Source organism: Aquila chrysaetos, chromosome 3 (assembly GCF_900496995.4).
Source record: "Aquila chrysaetos chrysaetos chromosome 3, bAquChr1.4, whole genome shotgun sequence".
In the NCBI taxonomy this organism is placed as follows: Eukaryota; Metazoa; Chordata; class Aves; order Accipitriformes; family Accipitridae; genus Aquila; species Aquila chrysaetos.
In genome coordinates, this window is record NC_044006.1 from 59,956,031 (window position 1) to 59,973,757 (window position 17,727).

Genomic DNA, 17,727 nt, shown 5'->3' on the forward strand with positions numbered 1-17,727 from the left:
CCCAGATGATCATATTTAATATTATTATAAGCACGTAGAAGCTCTACTTACAGACAAAAACTTTATTGTGTCAGACACTAAGCAAAGAGAGAAAAAGATGATCCACACAACAGATAACTTACAATCTAAGCCTAAGACAAGAAATGACTGGCTACAGTGCCAGGGGAGTTCAAGGAAACTGCACAGGTCAGCAAGATAAGCCCTAATCTCAGCTCACCAGCAGCTCAGCTGTTGTTAAATTCTTGGTGGGCACCATTGCAAAGAACATTCGAGGAAGGATTTGAAGACAAAGTTATTCCAGTGTTTGCATGTTTGTGTGAATTTCTCCATGCTGTGGAGTCAATGTGGAGGCAGGCATGGAATAACGAATTAACAACACAGGCTAGTACTGTAACTGAACAGGAGTTCATCCTCATAGCAGCATCAAGAAGACCAGCTGACATGAATGTAGTCTACTCTTTGGCTATGCCTGCTTGTCTACAACCATTTGTTGGAGGTACAGTCTAGAAGAAAAAATGAAGTGTGTTTTTTATAATGTGGTGAAATGGAAGTCACATTTACTTCAGCACCCTTTAAACAGTAAAGCAAAAAACACAAACAAGAAACTCAGCTCACCTTGGATTCCTACGGTAATGCCACTGCTTAGCCTGGAGGATGAAAATCCTGAATTTACTCACATTTTATTTACATAACATTACATAACAAAAAGGACCTGGAGCCAGATCGAGACAGAATGAAAAAAAAATACAATCTAGGCATTCAGCAGTCAAGTATACATCACTACCTTGGATGCCCACTCATGGGGAGAAATGGCCAGTCCTCCTTAGCTTGGTCAGGCTCAATACGCCTCTAGTTACTGGGGTGGATGGTCCCAATCAGCTGCAGGGCTCAGCAGCTGGCTTCCTTGACTATGGGAAATGTCAGGCAACCTTAATAATAGGTTTTGCCACCTGTCTCTCCTGTAATTATATTATTAATAAACATCATAAAGCCGAAGATGAAAGCATTGACTAGGACTAGCATTTATCTAGGACTCCCATTAATCTGCATATATGTGAAATTTTCTTATCTGAAAGATGTCTGCCTTCATTAGGGCTGAAATTGTTAGATATGTTCTTTTCCCTGAAACATACCCCAGTGAAAGGACTAGATTTTAGCTTTGTGGCAGAGCGATCACAGCAGCAGTTTGTGATACCAGTTTTTCACAAAAATATACAAAGGGCCAGAACATACCCTCCTACAATAAAACCCACATGCAGAGACTGAGTAAAATTAAATCAGTGAGGAATTTATCCCATATTATTTCTCCCACAGAATTTTGCCCTTACTGTTTCGTGAGGGGAATGAGGTTACCCCTCTGCAAGGAAGATTTTGAGGAACTGTCCCAGACTTAGTCCCCAGGAATTCATGTATAGTCCAAGAAACCACTGTGCCTTGAGACCAGCCACATGGAGCCCATATGCTCCTGTCAGATCTGATGCTTGCTCGAGGCAGCTCTATTGGAGCCATAGGATCAGGAACTCCCTGTGTTTGTGATGATGCCATATCTGATCCCATCCTTCCTGGATATAAATAGTTCCATTCTGAAGAACAGCCAGTGAGATATTTATCATAATTTCATGTTGCTATTTTTAAAAAATAGATACACAGTTTTGTCATGCACAACTTCCAACAGGAAATATCTTCAGTTTGTGGCAACATAACTCTTATTGACCAACACAGCATTCATATCCCGTTTAGCATGTGTTTTGTGATGGTTATCCAATTTAATATGGACCATTTAAAAATACCAGTTTGATAATTATGAAGTACTAGAAGCATTTTGTTGATTTTCTTTCTCATTATTTCATTGATTATCAGTAATTGACTAGTGAATTTAGAGAACGTTTCAACTGGTAGTGCTACTTTTTAGCCTGTGGACAGACTTGTTTCTGTTAATATTTAATATCTTTTATGAAGGAACAATTCTATCAGAACAATTGAGTTTACTCACCTTTTTGCTTTAGTTATACTGATGTTACGTATTAGTTGATTCATGAACGTTACACCTTCAATTATTGGCATTTCCTGAACATATACAGAGTTACATTCTTCAGATTCTGTAAATTTTGTCAAACTTCCCAGAGAGAGTTAAAGGGTAAGAATGTTATCCTTCTGTGTGTATTTTCAATGGTTTTCATTATAATATATTTTTTCCATAATCGGAAGTGTTGGTAGGTTGCATGGAATACACATCAAAATAGATGGCAGGAGTTATAACCTCCCCACAGGGTGACAGAAGCTATTCACACGTATCAAGAGGGGAACATCCTGTGTGGCAGCAACTACCTGCAAAACACTATATGAGGTTTATGCAAAAAAACCCCCACAGTACTGTTGAAAGAAACTAGTGACAGCCCACTCAGCTACAGAAGTGCACTGGCTTTAGTCTCTCCTCCTGTTAAGCAGGAATACTTTTTGCATCCCTTCCTGTTCACTTCCTAACTTCCCAATAATATACTAATATCCTTCTGACATTTTTAAAAAGCAGTCTTTATTACTGGTGAATGATGAATGTTTCCAAGTGTGGCCTAGTTGCTTGTCCCAAATTTTGGGATAGGCCATCACCTACTTTGCATTTCCATAAAGTTAGCACTGATGATAAATGGAAGAACCAAATCCAGATCCTCAACCTAACTCAGCCAAATCATCTATGAGTAACTAAAAGCTGAGAGTGAGGCAGTGGGAATGCATGCTGTTTTGGAGTAAAATCTAGCTTTTTAAGCCACAAGAAACAGCCATGTTTGATTATATTGCATTTCTTAAGAAAGGCATCTTGTACTTCACTAGGAGATAATGTGACATGTTATTAAGTGCTTATAATTGGTGTGGTTTTGTTAAAATATACAGTATAAGTCATTCTTTTGAGTAAACAATAAATGAATCCATATTTTACAAAACCACAGCTTTCCTCGAGCTTATATCTTTCAAAAATAAACATGATTGCTTAACAGTAAGTTACAAAGAACAAAATACACATTCCTGCTCACCCACACTTTCCTAGTGCATGTCATAGAGAAGTTTAAGATGCACAAGAAATATAGCCTAGAATCACTGTGAAGTCTTCAAAGCCATTCCCTGACAAATTTATGAAAGGAATTTAATGTACGTGAAAATTTGGCTTTTAATAGTTCATTTGAGTTTTTTTTACTTCATCCTGTGCTGATGTCAGATACTATGATGTCACAACAGCTGCTGGTGGTAATGATTGATACCATACAGAAAAAGCTGTGTTCTGAAGCAAAGGTTAAGCAGTAGGAAAGAAAAACAATTTTTCTTTTTATGCAAATAATTGCACTATAGTATGCTGATATAATTTCTGCCTAGGTCTTGACTCACATGCTAGTATATTGCTTTCATTCTAACATTACACACATAATAGCAATCAAAACACATTTTTCTACTTTAGTGGTAGATTTACTATAGTATTACCAAATTATTTATGCATAAACACACACAGCAAGCGACATGTGGTATCTGTATTGCGTGAAGTCTATATTATTATGGGCTTCCACCATAAAAACTGGTTTTGGTAACAAAAAAATGAGTACACAAAATGTTATGCAGAAGCCAAGCTGTTTAGAAATACAACCACTCAAGCTTTTAAGTAAAGCACAACAGCTCTTTAATAACTAGTCCAGAAGCCATCCCACCCTGAAGTTATATTTACCAGGCTGTTTCAGCAGCCAATTATTTCACTTTGTTTTGGCTATGCAAGGAAACAAGTGCTCCAAACATATGAAACTATTTTTTATGCTTTTTCTATGATGTTTATAGAAATCTTAGTAGTTTAATAATTAGAAAGAATAATAGATTAAATTAATGTTTTTATACTCAAAGTTTAACTAAGAATTTTATTTCAAAATGTTTTGTGAATTATACAGATGAGAGCTATACGCAACAACTTTTCTAAGAAGCTACATACTTTTATTAGTTGAATATTTCCTTCTGAATAGTTGGCGGTGTCAATTTCTTCTCAGGATTTAGGGGGGCACTTCTTGGAGATGTAGAGATAGAGAAAAAGAAAAGGAGGAAAGAGGCAATATTTGAAAAACAGTCCTTACTCATTTGCAATGTAGATAACTTTGTGCTTCTCAATTACTTCTATGTCATGCTCCAGTTGTTTCATCTGTGATTCCAGCTTTTCTTTATATATCTTCTTGGGTATGGTGTCTATTTCTACCGAAAGACCCTGAAATTCACGATACACTTCTTCCCAGTTCTTTTTCAGCCCCTAGTGCCATTACAAGAAAAGGAAATACATGAGGAAAACTTACTTCATTAAGAACAATATGCATATAAACTACCTAGGGTTTTTTGTTAATATTTCATTTGATGAGTGTCACTGCAATGTTAAAATAATAGATAAATATATGGATAATGTTTAATCATCTTAATTGGACCAAATTAATTAAATGCTTAAAAGTCAAAGTGGTTGCAACAGAAATAATTTTGACTCATTCTGATGCAATATAAGGAATGGTCTTTACAAAACTCTGTGCCTTGGAGAGAAAAAATTACAGTCTTTAAGAGGCAACAAAACAATAATTAAACTAGCCAATGAAGGACGAGCTACAAAAATATTAAACTGAAAAAAAGTATGTCAATGTGACTAACAGTCAACTCTGTAGCCTACCAGGAACTCAAGGAACTCTGTACACTTAATTTCCAGTCCTCAGTATCTTCAAGAAAAACTGCACAAGGTAAATGAAGAGTGACTCTTCCTTACTCTATATAAGAGACTTTCTGTGCTTTCAATGATCTACAGGTAGGCAACTGTGACTGCTCCATTGTATCTAATGCTAATATGCTCACTGAGGAACTACTATGATTCATAAAAGCTGCCTCAAAACTCTTATCACTCAAATGTCTTCTTTTCTCCAAAATGCAACAGGAATTATCTTACAAACTGTACTACAGAAACCACTTCCCTATAAACAGCAACCTAGCTACCACAGATATCACCACCTCATACACAGTGGTGTTACCTACCTTAAGTAATCACAAGAGCACCAATACTTGGAACTCCAGCCAAAATTCAGCAGCATTTTAGTTCATCTCACAACCAGCTTCACTTTCTGTAATTGAGACTTTGCTCAGACCATGGACACCAAACTGATCCCACAATATTTTAACTTCTACAAACTACTTTGAAAAAATTATAAATAATTGCATTCCTTTCCTAATCTACATTTACAATAACATCTGTAGGCAACTTATTTATCATTTGGACTAAAAAACCTAGCTGTTACTGACCCTATCAACAATAATTTCAGTAACTGCTACCTCTCTTGAATGCTGTTATGCAAAGAATTACCTTACTAGATAAAAAGAACTGTATCTTCCATATATAAAAGCCCAAGACTAAAACCCTGCCTAAAAAAACCCATGCAATCATCTGAAACATACTCATGAACTTGTTAATTCAACATCAGAGACAAACTTTTATCCACCAATATAAGCTGAATGGAACCAGACTGTGGTAGAAAAATAAAATTTTTCTTTACATCTTCACAATTACTGCAACAATTGCTCTTACTTTCTCTCCTCAAGAGGATAATCAAAATCTACACATCCTATACATGCATATATGAGGATTTAGTAGAGTTTGTTCAGTGCATCAAATGTCCTCATGAAACCTATATGGGTGAACTTAATAATCACACCTACTACAAGGAACTCATACAGCTATCAGTAAATAATACAATATGGCTATCAGTGAGAAAACACTTTTCCAAAATGTTTTTGGCTCTCAGTTCTGTTTCCTTAGAGGAGATCACAAAGTATCTTCAAAAATGAACTGAAGTTACTCTCTTGGGAACTAAAGTTTTCAACTCTGCTTCATAACTAAAACCAGATTCAACTGACATACTGATTTTATGGCATGCTGTGATTTCCAACCTCATGTCCTTCTTTGCTATTATTAAACACCTTTTCTCCCAGACTGGCTAATTGATTAACATACTGAAGTTAAATTTAAAGGAATTACCTTAGCACATATTTAGCTTTGAAGATTGTTGCTTCTATTTCAGAACTCAAGGACTCTTGTGCTAAAAAACTTGTCTGATTTTGTCTACTGTATGAATTGATTTAACAGAAAAAAATTACCTCTCCCTGCCAATACTAAGAAAAACATACTTTTTAATATGAACTAATATTTTACTGATTCAAAACAGTGTATTTATTGCATAGCAATTTGTGCTTTTTGCATATTCATATTAAGCATCTAAGTGTTGTCCATAAAGGTTATTCCAAAAATCTTCATATACCAATATCTACATAAATTTAAAAACCCTACCTCAACATGTGAAACTTAGAGCAACAAGGCTATTTATTTACTGTCTTGTAATGCTACTTGTCTTTGCAATCCAAGGCTGTAAAGTACTTAAATAAAGCTCCTAGTCTACCAGGCATCAGGTACAGTTTACAAATATATACTCATGAAAATAAATACCGTATTTCCAAAACTTTCATAGAAGAGTCATTCATAGCTTCTTTTAAATAATTCTTTGTGTACATTAGTAAAAACTAGTTTGGAAATCACTTAAAACAGTGAATTTTAAAACACATTAGAGCATGCACTCATCACAATTTACTCTATCCCTACAGAGTGGAGAGACCAAAAGCAGACCATGACTCCCCTCCATAAAAGTCTCCCTCAGAGCTCCTCCAACAGCAATGTAATATGCTGACCATTACTGCTTTGGGCTAGATCACAAACTGAATATCTCACTCTATATAAGGAATTCTAATACATACTGGATCAGTGAGAAATATGTACTGCATTTATCAACACTCTCTTTTATTCTCATAAAATCCCAACCAAAGTAAGCACAATGGAGAGTTCAAAAAATGTTGGCAGAAATTATTTCCCTTTATTTTTGTAAGTTCATGAGGCTTGATTTTGTTCTCAGACATCTATTGCCACGTATTCTTTCAAATCAGATAGTGCACATGTGTTCACTAGCAATGTCAATTATTTTATAAGACAGGAATTCCCATATGTCTACAGCTGAGCACTGGGTAGAAGCCACATACCCTGGGGACACTAATTCCTCCTGACAATATAACTGTATAAATAATCTGACCCATGAAAGAGCAAACTTTTTTGAAAAAATTAAAAGAAAATACTGAGTTAATAAAAACAATCCAAAAACTTTTTAATTAAAAAATATTTCAGTACACTCTTCTATTTGAAAAATACAGAACATAATTTTAATAAAACTAAATGCAGAACTGTGAGCAGCTGAACTCACATGCCTTTTTGCACATATATTTTTGCTGCATAGTTAACTTGCTGGACCATCAGCTTGTCCCATGCCTTTCCCACCATAAAAATATCTTAATCTTCACCCTTGCTGTTATGTTCTTTATATTGCTGTCAATGCAATACCCCCACCTCTCTCTCTCATACTCCTTCCTAGCTTCTACTGCTTGCTGCATAAGCAAGAGACACCATTGTGCTAGCTATTTTGGGTCTTGCTGATTAACCAGTTAATCTTTGCAAGTGAGTTAAAACAATGTGTTTTCTCTCTAAATATTCGGCGGGCTTTTTTATGGGAATTTAGGACCTTGGAGATGCCCATCCATCTGCTAATTTGTTTCAGGTGGCTGCTAAGATCAAGTTATTAAGGGACAGACTGATAAATAGGTATCACAGTAATGTAAGCCTCATTTTCATAGGAAATTTGGCTAAAATGTGGACATAAGAAATTCCAGTTCAAGGATGGGATATACTTTAAAATGTCTCTTTTCCGCTCTATTTATTTTATGGTATTATTTCTCTTTAGAAAATCTTCTGCAATAAAACCTGTATGAAAGACAGTATCCAAAACAGCTTGACAAAATACAATTTTTCCAGCCAGAGTTCTACAAGTATATTGCAATTTAATTCTGTTTTCTGTTTTTGCTACATTTTAAAGCATGACCTTATACTTTAGTCAGTGAGGTCACAATGTGAACATAGAAACTGCCAATAAAATTGTCAATGTTATGCATCAGGAAAAAAAAAAGGCATATTTTTCCATGATTCACAAGTAGAGAGTCAGAACTGTCACTAAATCCATATAGGTGATTTTCTGCATTCCTTTGAAGTTTCACTGAAATTCCAAGTCATTAAGGGGGATAGGGATCTAACAGAATTGAAGCACTTGTAAAACTGGACTAAAATGTAGCTAGATCAGCTCCCTTCAGTTCAGTTTACAGCTGTTCTACAGCTCCATCTAGTGAAAAAGTAGCTAACTCATTCACTTCACTTAAAAAATAGAATATATACTTTTATTACTTACATGGACTGACATTACCTTATTTAATATTTTGTACATGTTACTAATTACACTAAATCAAAATATGCACCTGCAGAAGACTTCTCCTTTCTTCATCAGATAGCCGTTTCATGGCTCTTTTCTTGAGATGCTCCAAGATACTGGCCTCGTATTCTTTCTGAGCTCTCTTCATTTCTTCATTTCTCCGTGTTACATATTTTGGTGTAACACCATAATCCTATAAGGGTAAGGAAGAAGTTTCTTATACGTGCTTTTATGAAGGAAACAAAGAAATACCTGTCATCCATAGTATATTACATTTGCAAAGACAGCTTGAAATGGAATTTTGCGCTACTGAGCAATAAAATCTTAAATCACTGTGTTCTTAGAAGTATCAGACATGATTGTCTTTGTAGCCTGAGCAAAACATATAAACAATTCCCTTCAATTTCTTTTCACAACCTTGGAAGACAACAGAATCCAGAAACCAAAACGTTTATTTATAAGAACTGATGGTTCAGTGAGGAGTTTGAAACCTGTTAATGACAGCAAGCTATTTTACATTTTTATATGGTGTCAGATTCTATGTTCTAAAACACATTCCTTAGATACTTTCTTTGAAAGGCCTTCCTGTATCCTGATTTTTGCTGAACATTCCATGACATAGAAGAGAGTGATAGTGTTAACACATACATGAAAATTGGACTAGTTAGGAATGATAAACTATCCCCTTCTGGATGTGGCAGAATTGTGTTTCTGGGAGGACAAATAATTTCTGAATATCCCAGATATACTTGGGGGAACACATCTATTTTGCCTTATCCTTTGTAAAATGAAGCCTATCTAGCTCTGCCAGAAGGTACTGGAGTCTACCTTCTTTCTACCAAATGCTAAATGATTCACAAATCTTTTAGCGTTGGGTGGCACTATGACTAGCATCATTTATATATATGTTTAGCCCTGCAAAGGTACTGCAACGGTTGCAGGTTTGCTTTTTTGCATCTTCCCTGTCATGAGTTATGTCATACGTCACGTCTCTTTTTGCATAATGCTCTGTCATGAGTTACCAGTTTAAATAAGCCAGACTCCTAATACATCTTGTTTTCCTGAATAGTGGAACAGACTGTTCTTGTGCTTGGATGACGTTGTCCTTACAGGCATGCCAGCTCTCTCAAGCTCCTTTGCTTTTCAGAGCTGTCTCCCATGGGGTCCTACCTACTAGTTCCCTGAATAAGCTGATGTTTGCTCTCCTGAAGTACAGGGTCTGTACACTACCACTTGCCTCCCCGAGGAGGAGGGGATCTTGAACTACTTCATGGCCCGTGCAAACACGACTACTATTGATTATCACACCTCTGACCAGTTCTTTCTCATTTGTAAGTAGCAGAACCAGAAGAGCATGACCACTGGTTGGCTCATCTAGCATCTGTGTTAAGAAGCTGTTGCTGACACACTCCAGGAACCTTTTTGGATTGCTTTCATCCCATTGTGTTGTCCCTTCAGCAGATATCAAGGAGGGTGAAGTCTTCCCTAAGCAGCTGCACTGTGATCAGAAGATTTCCTCAAGCTGCTTAAAGAAATTTCATCCAGTTCCTCACCTGATTGGATGGTCCATAACAAACACACTTTTGGCACTTACTGGCCTTTCCTCTGATCCCGACCCACAAGCTCAACCAGCCAATTCCATAGAAGAGCTCCATATATTTAAACAGCTCCTTCATCCAAAGGGCAACCCCTCCTCTTCTTCCCTGCCTGTCTTTCCTAAAGAGCCAGCATTCATTCATCACAGAACTCCATTTGTCTCCCCATCAGATGCTCCCTGGGTTCCCAATGCAACACATATGCTATTGCTTTAGCAGCATCATTCTGCCAATTTTTTTCTGACAGCATAAGCAAGTGAATACAGAGCAAAGGCAAGGCACAATTCTAGTGCCAGTGATTTCTTATTGATGAATTTCAAAGGTCTACTACAAACAGCAGTGGTATCTAAACATCTCAAAAAGAATCATAAACATTTCACAGGAGAATGCAATAGAGAACCTAAAATAGGCTTTGCTACTAGTATTTCCTCTATAATTTAATAAAACTTACCTTTTTTTTAATATATTTTGGAACAAGTCCTGAAGTTTCAAGCAGATATTTATCTCCCTGTCTTCTATCAACATAAATAGGTTGAGGCTTTTTAGGCAATCCCGTGATAGCAGCAACTGCATTTTTATTTATAAAATTCTTTTTACTCTGAATTCCCATAACTGGGTGATCTGTCCTCCGTGGCACTGATAATGCAGGCAATTTCTTACTATCCTGTTCTTTTTTTCCTGTGAATTGAACATGTAAACATTCTCAGCAATAACTATGAAGAGCTTTGCAATTTAATGTTATTACATTTTTCAAAAGGGAAAAATTATGTACAAAATTACATAAAAATAGAAACCAACTGTATCTACAATGAAAGAATTGACTGGGAATGTACTATGATGAAAATGAGTATGCTTGTTTGGCATAATAGAAGTTTCATAATCTAGGAAATACTATGTTGGTTTAGATGGGTTTTTCTTACCCATTTTCTTTTGTCACTCATTTCCTCTTAACTGCAGTAGTACCGGACTTTTTAAAAATGTAATTAAAACTACTTTTACTGGAGATGCTCATTGTCAGGGCCTTTAGGCATTAATGGCCCTGCCCAGTCTCACCTGGGGCATCCACCCCACACCCTTGGGCTTAGGAACCCCATTTCAGCTCAGCCCTGTGCTGCCAGTGCCTGGCTGAGCTGTTTCAGCCATGCCTGCCCCTAGCCCTCTTCCTGAAGAGCTATGTGGAATCGGTGGATGGACCTGGCCTGTTACCCCATCTTGCCTGATGGTCACTAGGCCATTGATAGGACACATTTTCATCACCACCCCACTCTGCTCACCTGCCTCTGGTGTGATGGGACTGCACTCTGTTGGTGAGGTCATTGCCCAGCCTGCACTGTGGTTGCCGTCAATTTCTGGCTCACCTCCCCTTAGGGAAAAGCCCTGCTCTTGCTGCTCCCTAACACTCATAAACAACTTCTCACCTTCCTTTCTCCAGATAATATAGAAACTATTCCTTTTTAGTGTAATCTTTTCTCCAAGGCACCAACAGAAAGTCAGTAGTCTCCTGAGTAGTCTCACTTCAGATGAGTGATGAAAGACAATTCATTTCCCACCATGTTTCCCACTATATGTAACTAACTCAATCATTATCAGAGATAATGATCTGATTCAGGTTGTCTGAGTTCATGTTCTTTGGCAGAAAATAAGTGTAATGTCACAAGTGACAGAGCTCATTCCTACAACAGCTGGTTTCCTGATACTGACCCCATGAACCAGTGCTTTCCTGGGTATTGTTTTTACAACCTGATAGCTTGCCATAACTTAGTACTTTAGGACACACAGACTTAAATCTCTATTTCTCTTAGGATGTCTTTTTGGAAACAAGATCTCTGAAGCCTCTCAGTGAGCACTGGCTTACCCTTATCTGCAGTACACTGATGCACACTTGCTGCTTTGGGAGGCCCCACTACTGCAGCCAGCAACCAAGCTTGGTTAAAATGAATGCCAAGTCCAGTCATACAACAAGATTCAGCTGAAGGTTAGGAAACACACCTTTTGTAAGGAAGTGGTGAGTAATCAGACTCTAAAGAATCACACTATCCCAGACTTTAGGGAGAAAAATTCAATCTTTCTGTTCTGTCCTTGCAATCTATTTTTTAACTAGTTGGATCAAACCCAGTTTTGAAGGCGGCACAGATACCACAAACACAATGCCATAATCCCATTTAGACAACTGATAACCGGTTAAATTCCAAGTGATGAAAGTACCATGCTTTAAAAGAGGTGATTAAGCAGTGTAACTTCTCTGAGGTAGGTATGAAATTCCATCCAACAAAGTACAAGAACTTTCTGAGTTAATGATACAGTTCCTTCTCAAGATCTGTTAGGATCTAATCATGGCAATGAAATTACTAGTCTGGATCGAAGCTATGATGTGTCATAGTAATTTTGAGGCTCTGGTTCATTGACTCCAAATGCAAACACCTAAGCACATATTTCTGTTAAGAAGCCCTGAATCGACAAGTTGAAATAGAAATATTGTGAGCTGCTTGTCTGAGAAAAATAAGTCAGAGTTCTGTATCTCAATATATAGCAAATTTGAAGTAGATAACACTAATTTTATAATACAAGTACTTAAAAGAGATCTTACAGACTGCTCCAAATTATTGGTGAATCAACCTTCTTTCCCATGCCCATCTGAAATGCTAGTGTGGTAATTTAACAAGGTCTTGATCTTGGAAGCATTAATGCTCAGATGTCATGAAGTATGACATTCCAGTATACTGAACACTGTTCAGATTTCCTGAAAAAGTGAAGGCTTTACTCAAAAATGACCCAGGATGCCTACAGGACCTCTGGGACCAAAGCTTACCTTAAGGTTCTAATAATACATATTGCCTGAGGCATTAGGCTTCCAAAGCCTCCTGGGACAGCCTGTATTTTCAGTGCTAAAGCCATTTGTGTGTGCCATGTAAATTCAGGTGCTGGACTCCTACATTCTCTTAGACAGCTTTTTTTTTAATACTGTAAGTTAAGCTCTTCTATTTTTCCAGGCTAAAACCAGTTTCAAGCTGAAACTTTGTAACTCAATTATAAATTCTGACAGCAGTGTACTTAGAACTCCAGCAGCACTAAGAAGGTCACTCCACCCTTGCAGAACCGGCCATGAGGCTGAACATTAGAACTGTCAACTCCTTATACCCAGAATTACGGTTTGTGCCCAAAGATAGCATGCATTTTGCAACAAAATATTCCAATTTCTTACTTCTGTGACATGCAGGTCTCCAAAAAATTATATGCTTTGAACACTGCCAGCCAATTTAATGCTACAGGATTAAGAGCAGACAACGAGTGCTGAAAAGCAAAAGCTGTATGTTGCTTATAACATCAAGAAAGGCACACATACTTTTCCCATATCTCTTCAAGCATTAAAAACAATTAGTTCACTTCTAATACCCCCATTCATATTACTTAAATGTTAATGATCTATTGCAGAAAAGAATGACGTACAAATCTAAACTATATAATTACAAATTGAAATATCAGCAGGATAGAACATACCATCAGCATGTCTTCAACATCTGAATAGCTGCAGCCAAGAGAGATATAATTTTGCTTTTATTTCAGCTAGTTTTGTACCACATGACAGTAAATAATTACTGTATTTTCTAATCACGTATATAATCTCCTTGTTGCTTGTTTCAGTATTTTACACAATAAATAAGAAACATTTTTGTAAAATAAAGAAATAATTTTGGTATCATAGATACTATAAAAGGAACAATGGAAACTGTCCCAACATACAAAAATTATTTTAGATTTTTAAAAAATTTGATTCTCCATAACTAACTGTTATTTTCAACATTAATATTATCAATTTTAAAATTAAAAAAATACATTTCATATATTTCATGTCTACACTTACTTGCTGGTAGCTTTGGTTCTTTTGAATGTTTCTGCAGAAAATTTTTTGGAGATGGCACTGCAACTTTTGCTGGTCCCATAGTTTTCCATTGAGCTTTATTTTTCTCTGCTTCATGTTTCACAGATGGTCTGAATGTGGATATATACCTTAGATGTTAAAAAATAGCCATAAAGAAGTTAAAGGTCAGAAAGAACATACATTTTTTCAGTAGGTCATGCCAAAAGCCTAAGCTATTTTGTTTTGTACTCTTTCCCAAATAAAGGCCACCACTCATACAACCTCCATACTAAGGCTAAGCCCAGCACTGCACTGACAAGTGGTTTTTCTGATTCTGAAGTTAGCTTGCTTGTTCATTCTTCTCTTGTGTCTCCAAGGTCAGTATTACCACACTTTGGGAAATGGTTCCTGTATGCACTCACAGTTCATATAAATACTGAACATAGACATTTTGAAACTCAACAAGACCTAAATTTTGGAAATAAACTGCTTTGAGTATTGCTTCCATGAATTAATTATTTTTATGAGGTTGTGTGTTACACACTTTGGTCTTTATTTTTTAATTAACTCCATTTTGAAAAGTTTTTTTAATGTGGATATTTTTCAAAAATGCATCCAAAATATGCAGCTGTTGTTCATCTACAGGAAAATAGTAATCATGAACCTACTTTACTAGATTTTCTATATTTGAAAGTTTGTAGTAAGAGAAAGATGCAAATGCCAATGTATCTCGGCCGTTTCAGAAGCTGCAGTTGCAGTACATTGTAGGGCCTTACACAGCAATCAAACACATCTAAGGAAAAGCTCAGTTGGCTTAAAAAAATATGAGATACGTATTGATAATGAGAACTGCTTCATTCTATGGGATGAAACAAATTTTAGAGGTATGTAAAACCTCATGCTTCCGAAAACATGTCAAACGTAATTGAGAGTTGGACAGAATGTCCTTGATCGTCAGTTTATCTTATTACTGTCCACTGTATCATTGTCTCAATGTTCCTGTTGAACCATCTGTTACAGACTATTATAAGAGATTAGATGAGATGGATGACTGCTCTGAAACAGCACAGCAAACTGTATGTTTCTTATATTATACAGATCCAAATTATGATCCTGAACTACTATAATCAGTGGTGGTTTTGGCACTAACTGAAACAGCTAATCTGAAAATCAGTAAGGGCTCAGACATGAAAAGCTGTATGCACACACTGCTGTTATGGTATAATGTTGCACACGGCACTGTAACTTCTGCTTTAATCAAAAGTATGCACACATGTTCTCCAAAAGAAGCCAAATGGTGATCATTAGCTGATTAGCAGCATCTTGCCTCTATCTGAAGGACTGAGCTGTCACAGATGTTTTCCTGAGGGAGCAGAACTCCCTGCTCCTGAAGCTCAGGCTACCTCATTGTACCTTTTAAAAACTGTCCATCTTTAGGAAACGTCATGTTAATTTATCGTAGATAAAAGCTGATGAACAATTGCACTCTTCTTTCACGGAAAAAACATAAGTGTTTATGAAAAAACATACCATGTTTTCAGGTAAGGAAAAAAAGAACAAAAACAATTACATATAATGCAACCTGTTTTACAGAAATACTGAAATAGTATAAAAGAAACGATGTAATGCTGGGCCAAGTGAATGGGAATTATAGTAGCAACACTGATAAAAGCTTTTGTATGTGAGCTGGAAATGTCCAATACATGTATTTGTACTTGATCATAACATTAGAACATGTAAGAGGACTTCATTAACAATGTGGAGTTATTTTGTCTTCCAGAGATTTGGTCTCCAATATCAGAAAGAGGATTATGTACATAAGATTATATATAATTCCAGAAACACCTGTAATCATAAGGAATGAAGTTTTATTTATTTTTTTCTGTTCAATTCATGCCAAACAGCTATAGACATAGGCACAAACCCACCACACTCATAAGTAATTGCGTTCCTCGTCATTTGCTAGGAGTGGCATTGTAGCCACACAGTAGAGGAAGGTAGTGACTTTATGAGGAGTTTGACCTAGTAGGGTTCACACAGTCTTGGAACGAGAAAGTGAATGAGAAGGTATTGAGTTTATTACATATGGCATAAGGTAAGATGTCTTTTGTGGACAGCTATAGGCATTCCTTTGGATAAAGAATTGTGGCAGTTGTACCTTTTCAGTGACTTTTCAGGCTGAGAAAGTGGCTAAATGCTGTCATGCACCAACAGGTATCAGAGAAGGTTGCAAGGAAGAAAACATGGGTATGGGGGACTTCAGAACCTGAATCCATTCATCATTTGGCAAAGGGAAAAAAAGACAATACATTTGTAAGAATACAGTTACTATTCCTTAGGTGTCATCTTGGGACATCAAAGTTGTGGAAGATGAGGATGCTTGCTGTGGTTTCCTGAGTAGTACCTGGTCAGTTGAGAGTGAAATGTATATGATTTCATTTGAAAAAAAAAAAGACCCTAGATTTTGTATGCATTAGTTAAAACTGGTCAGATAATGCCATTAACCAGGTTTGACACTGTTGTTACCAGATGGATATTTGGCACATGATTACCAAAGCAGGAAGCGGGGTGACAACAGAAGTCAGTGAGATCAGAAGGGGATTTAGTCAGATGGCATCCAACCTAAGGAATCCCTTGCCTAAACTGAACCTGATGGTCACGGAGTATCCAAATCCCTGAATGGTATTAGGACAGGAATAGATTTAGTGTGCTGTGTGCCTTGCCATACTGTCATTTCACTTTCCTCTGCCTAAAGTATTGTTCATTCACATTGGAAACAAAAAAAGATGTATGATCTATTTTTATATGGAAAAGGTTCAGAACTAGGAATCTCACAAGTCTGAACACTTTTACCTGAAAATGGACAACTGTCTTTGTTCTAATGAGGGTCGCTGGTACTTCTACCCATTTTAAAGCTATGGAGTTATGACCTACATTAACCTTTCACTGAAAATGCTAGCTGTAACAGCTTTATTTCACATAAAGTAATAGGGACTTGAAAAAACAACATAACTTTGCATATTATCAAATACGAATTTTATAAAAACTCTTGAATTAATACTAGGGGGGCAAAAGGCCTTTTTTAATGTTTTTAAGGTAAGGGGTGAGAAAGAGGAGCAAAATAGACGTCAGAAGACACACCTGCCACGTGAAAAGAATGGAAGTGTGGCACTGAGAAAAAATTTTAAACACCCCAACTTTTCAGCTGCTCACTGAAAAATTTTTATAAGTGTGCGTAACAAAGATGTCACGTAATTTTCCTCTGAGTGGAAAGAGTGCTTTGTAAAATCTTTGTCAATGAACAAGATGACATTGAAGATACCAGACTGAATCATCAGCTCATGGAGCAGGCTGTAAGCCCTCAGATGTCAGTCAGTGACTCATTAGGAGGAGCAATAACTACGCAAAAACTAGATATTTTTTTTTAATACATGTTACCCGTAAGGTGCATTGCCTTGCCAGAACCAGTCACCGCGTCTGCAAGTGGTACTGTCACACCCACGTACCTGGGAGGTTTGACAGGCTTCTCCTCCAGGCGGGGCAGGAGGTTATAGATGCTCTCCTGGGCACACTGCGTCGTCATCCTCGGGCTGAGGGGCCCCGGACACGGGGAAGCGCCCACCTCGCCGAGAGGCTCTGGCCACGGGGAAGCCGCCCCCCTCGCTGAGGGGGCCTGGCGTTTCCTCCCTCCTCGCCCCGGGCCCACGCCAGGGAACAGCTCCCTCCCGCCGCTGAGCCCCCTCAGGCCGCCGAGGCAGGCGCGGGCCGGCCCACGGTTGTCTCCGCAGTTACTAGGGAAACCCGTTGCTAGGTAACAGAGCCACGAGGGGGCGGAACCTACCCCATCACGCTTCCGTCTCCCTCCGGCGGAAGGCGGCTGTCGGCAGCCGCTAGGGCCGGGAGCGACAGCGCAGGCACAATCGCT

At 37.5% G+C, this 17,727-nt stretch overlaps 1 protein-coding gene across 2 annotated transcripts; it reads right to left on the reverse strand.

Annotated features, from left to right (window-relative positions):
- Positions 1 to 47: 47 nt before the first annotated feature.
- On the reverse strand, positions 48 to 17,632 carry ENKUR (enkurin, TRPC channel interacting protein). 2 transcript variants are annotated; one of them, XM_030008537.2, is made up of 6 exons: positions 17,444 to 17,632; positions 17,309 to 17,407; positions 13,806 to 13,951; positions 10,395 to 10,621; positions 8,395 to 8,541; positions 48 to 4,273 (listed from the first exon to the last, which is right to left on the reverse strand). In XM_030008537.2, the coding sequence occupies exons 2-6, from the start codon at positions 17,383 to 17,385 to the stop codon at positions 4,100 to 4,102; spliced, it is 771 nt and encodes a 256-aa protein (XP_029864397.1). In that variant the 5' UTR covers positions 17,386 to 17,407; positions 17,444 to 17,632; the 3' UTR covers positions 48 to 4,099. The 2 variants fall into 2 exon arrangements, with proteins under 2 accessions (XP_029864397.1, XP_029864396.1); XM_030008536.1 differs by having other exon boundaries at positions 17,309 to 17,418; positions 17,455 to 17,631.
- Positions 17,633 to 17,727: the final 95 nt, after the last annotated feature.

What these genes read in the sequence shown, in the direction of transcription:
- ENKUR (XM_030008537.2), bottom strand. Translation starts at nt 17,385, where the DNA reads ATGACGACGCAGTGTGCCCAGGAGAGCATCTATAACCTCCTGCCCCGC. An exon ending in AGAACCAAAGCTACCAGCAA is followed by an intron (nt 10,622 to 13,805) that starts GTAAGTGTAGAC and finishes TTCAATTCACAG; the next exon opens with GAAAAAAAGAACAGGATAGT. An exon ending in CAAAATATATTAAAAAAAAG is followed by an intron (nt 8,542 to 10,394) that starts GTAAGTTTTATT and finishes TTACCCTTATAG; the next exon opens with GATTATGGTGTTACACCAAA.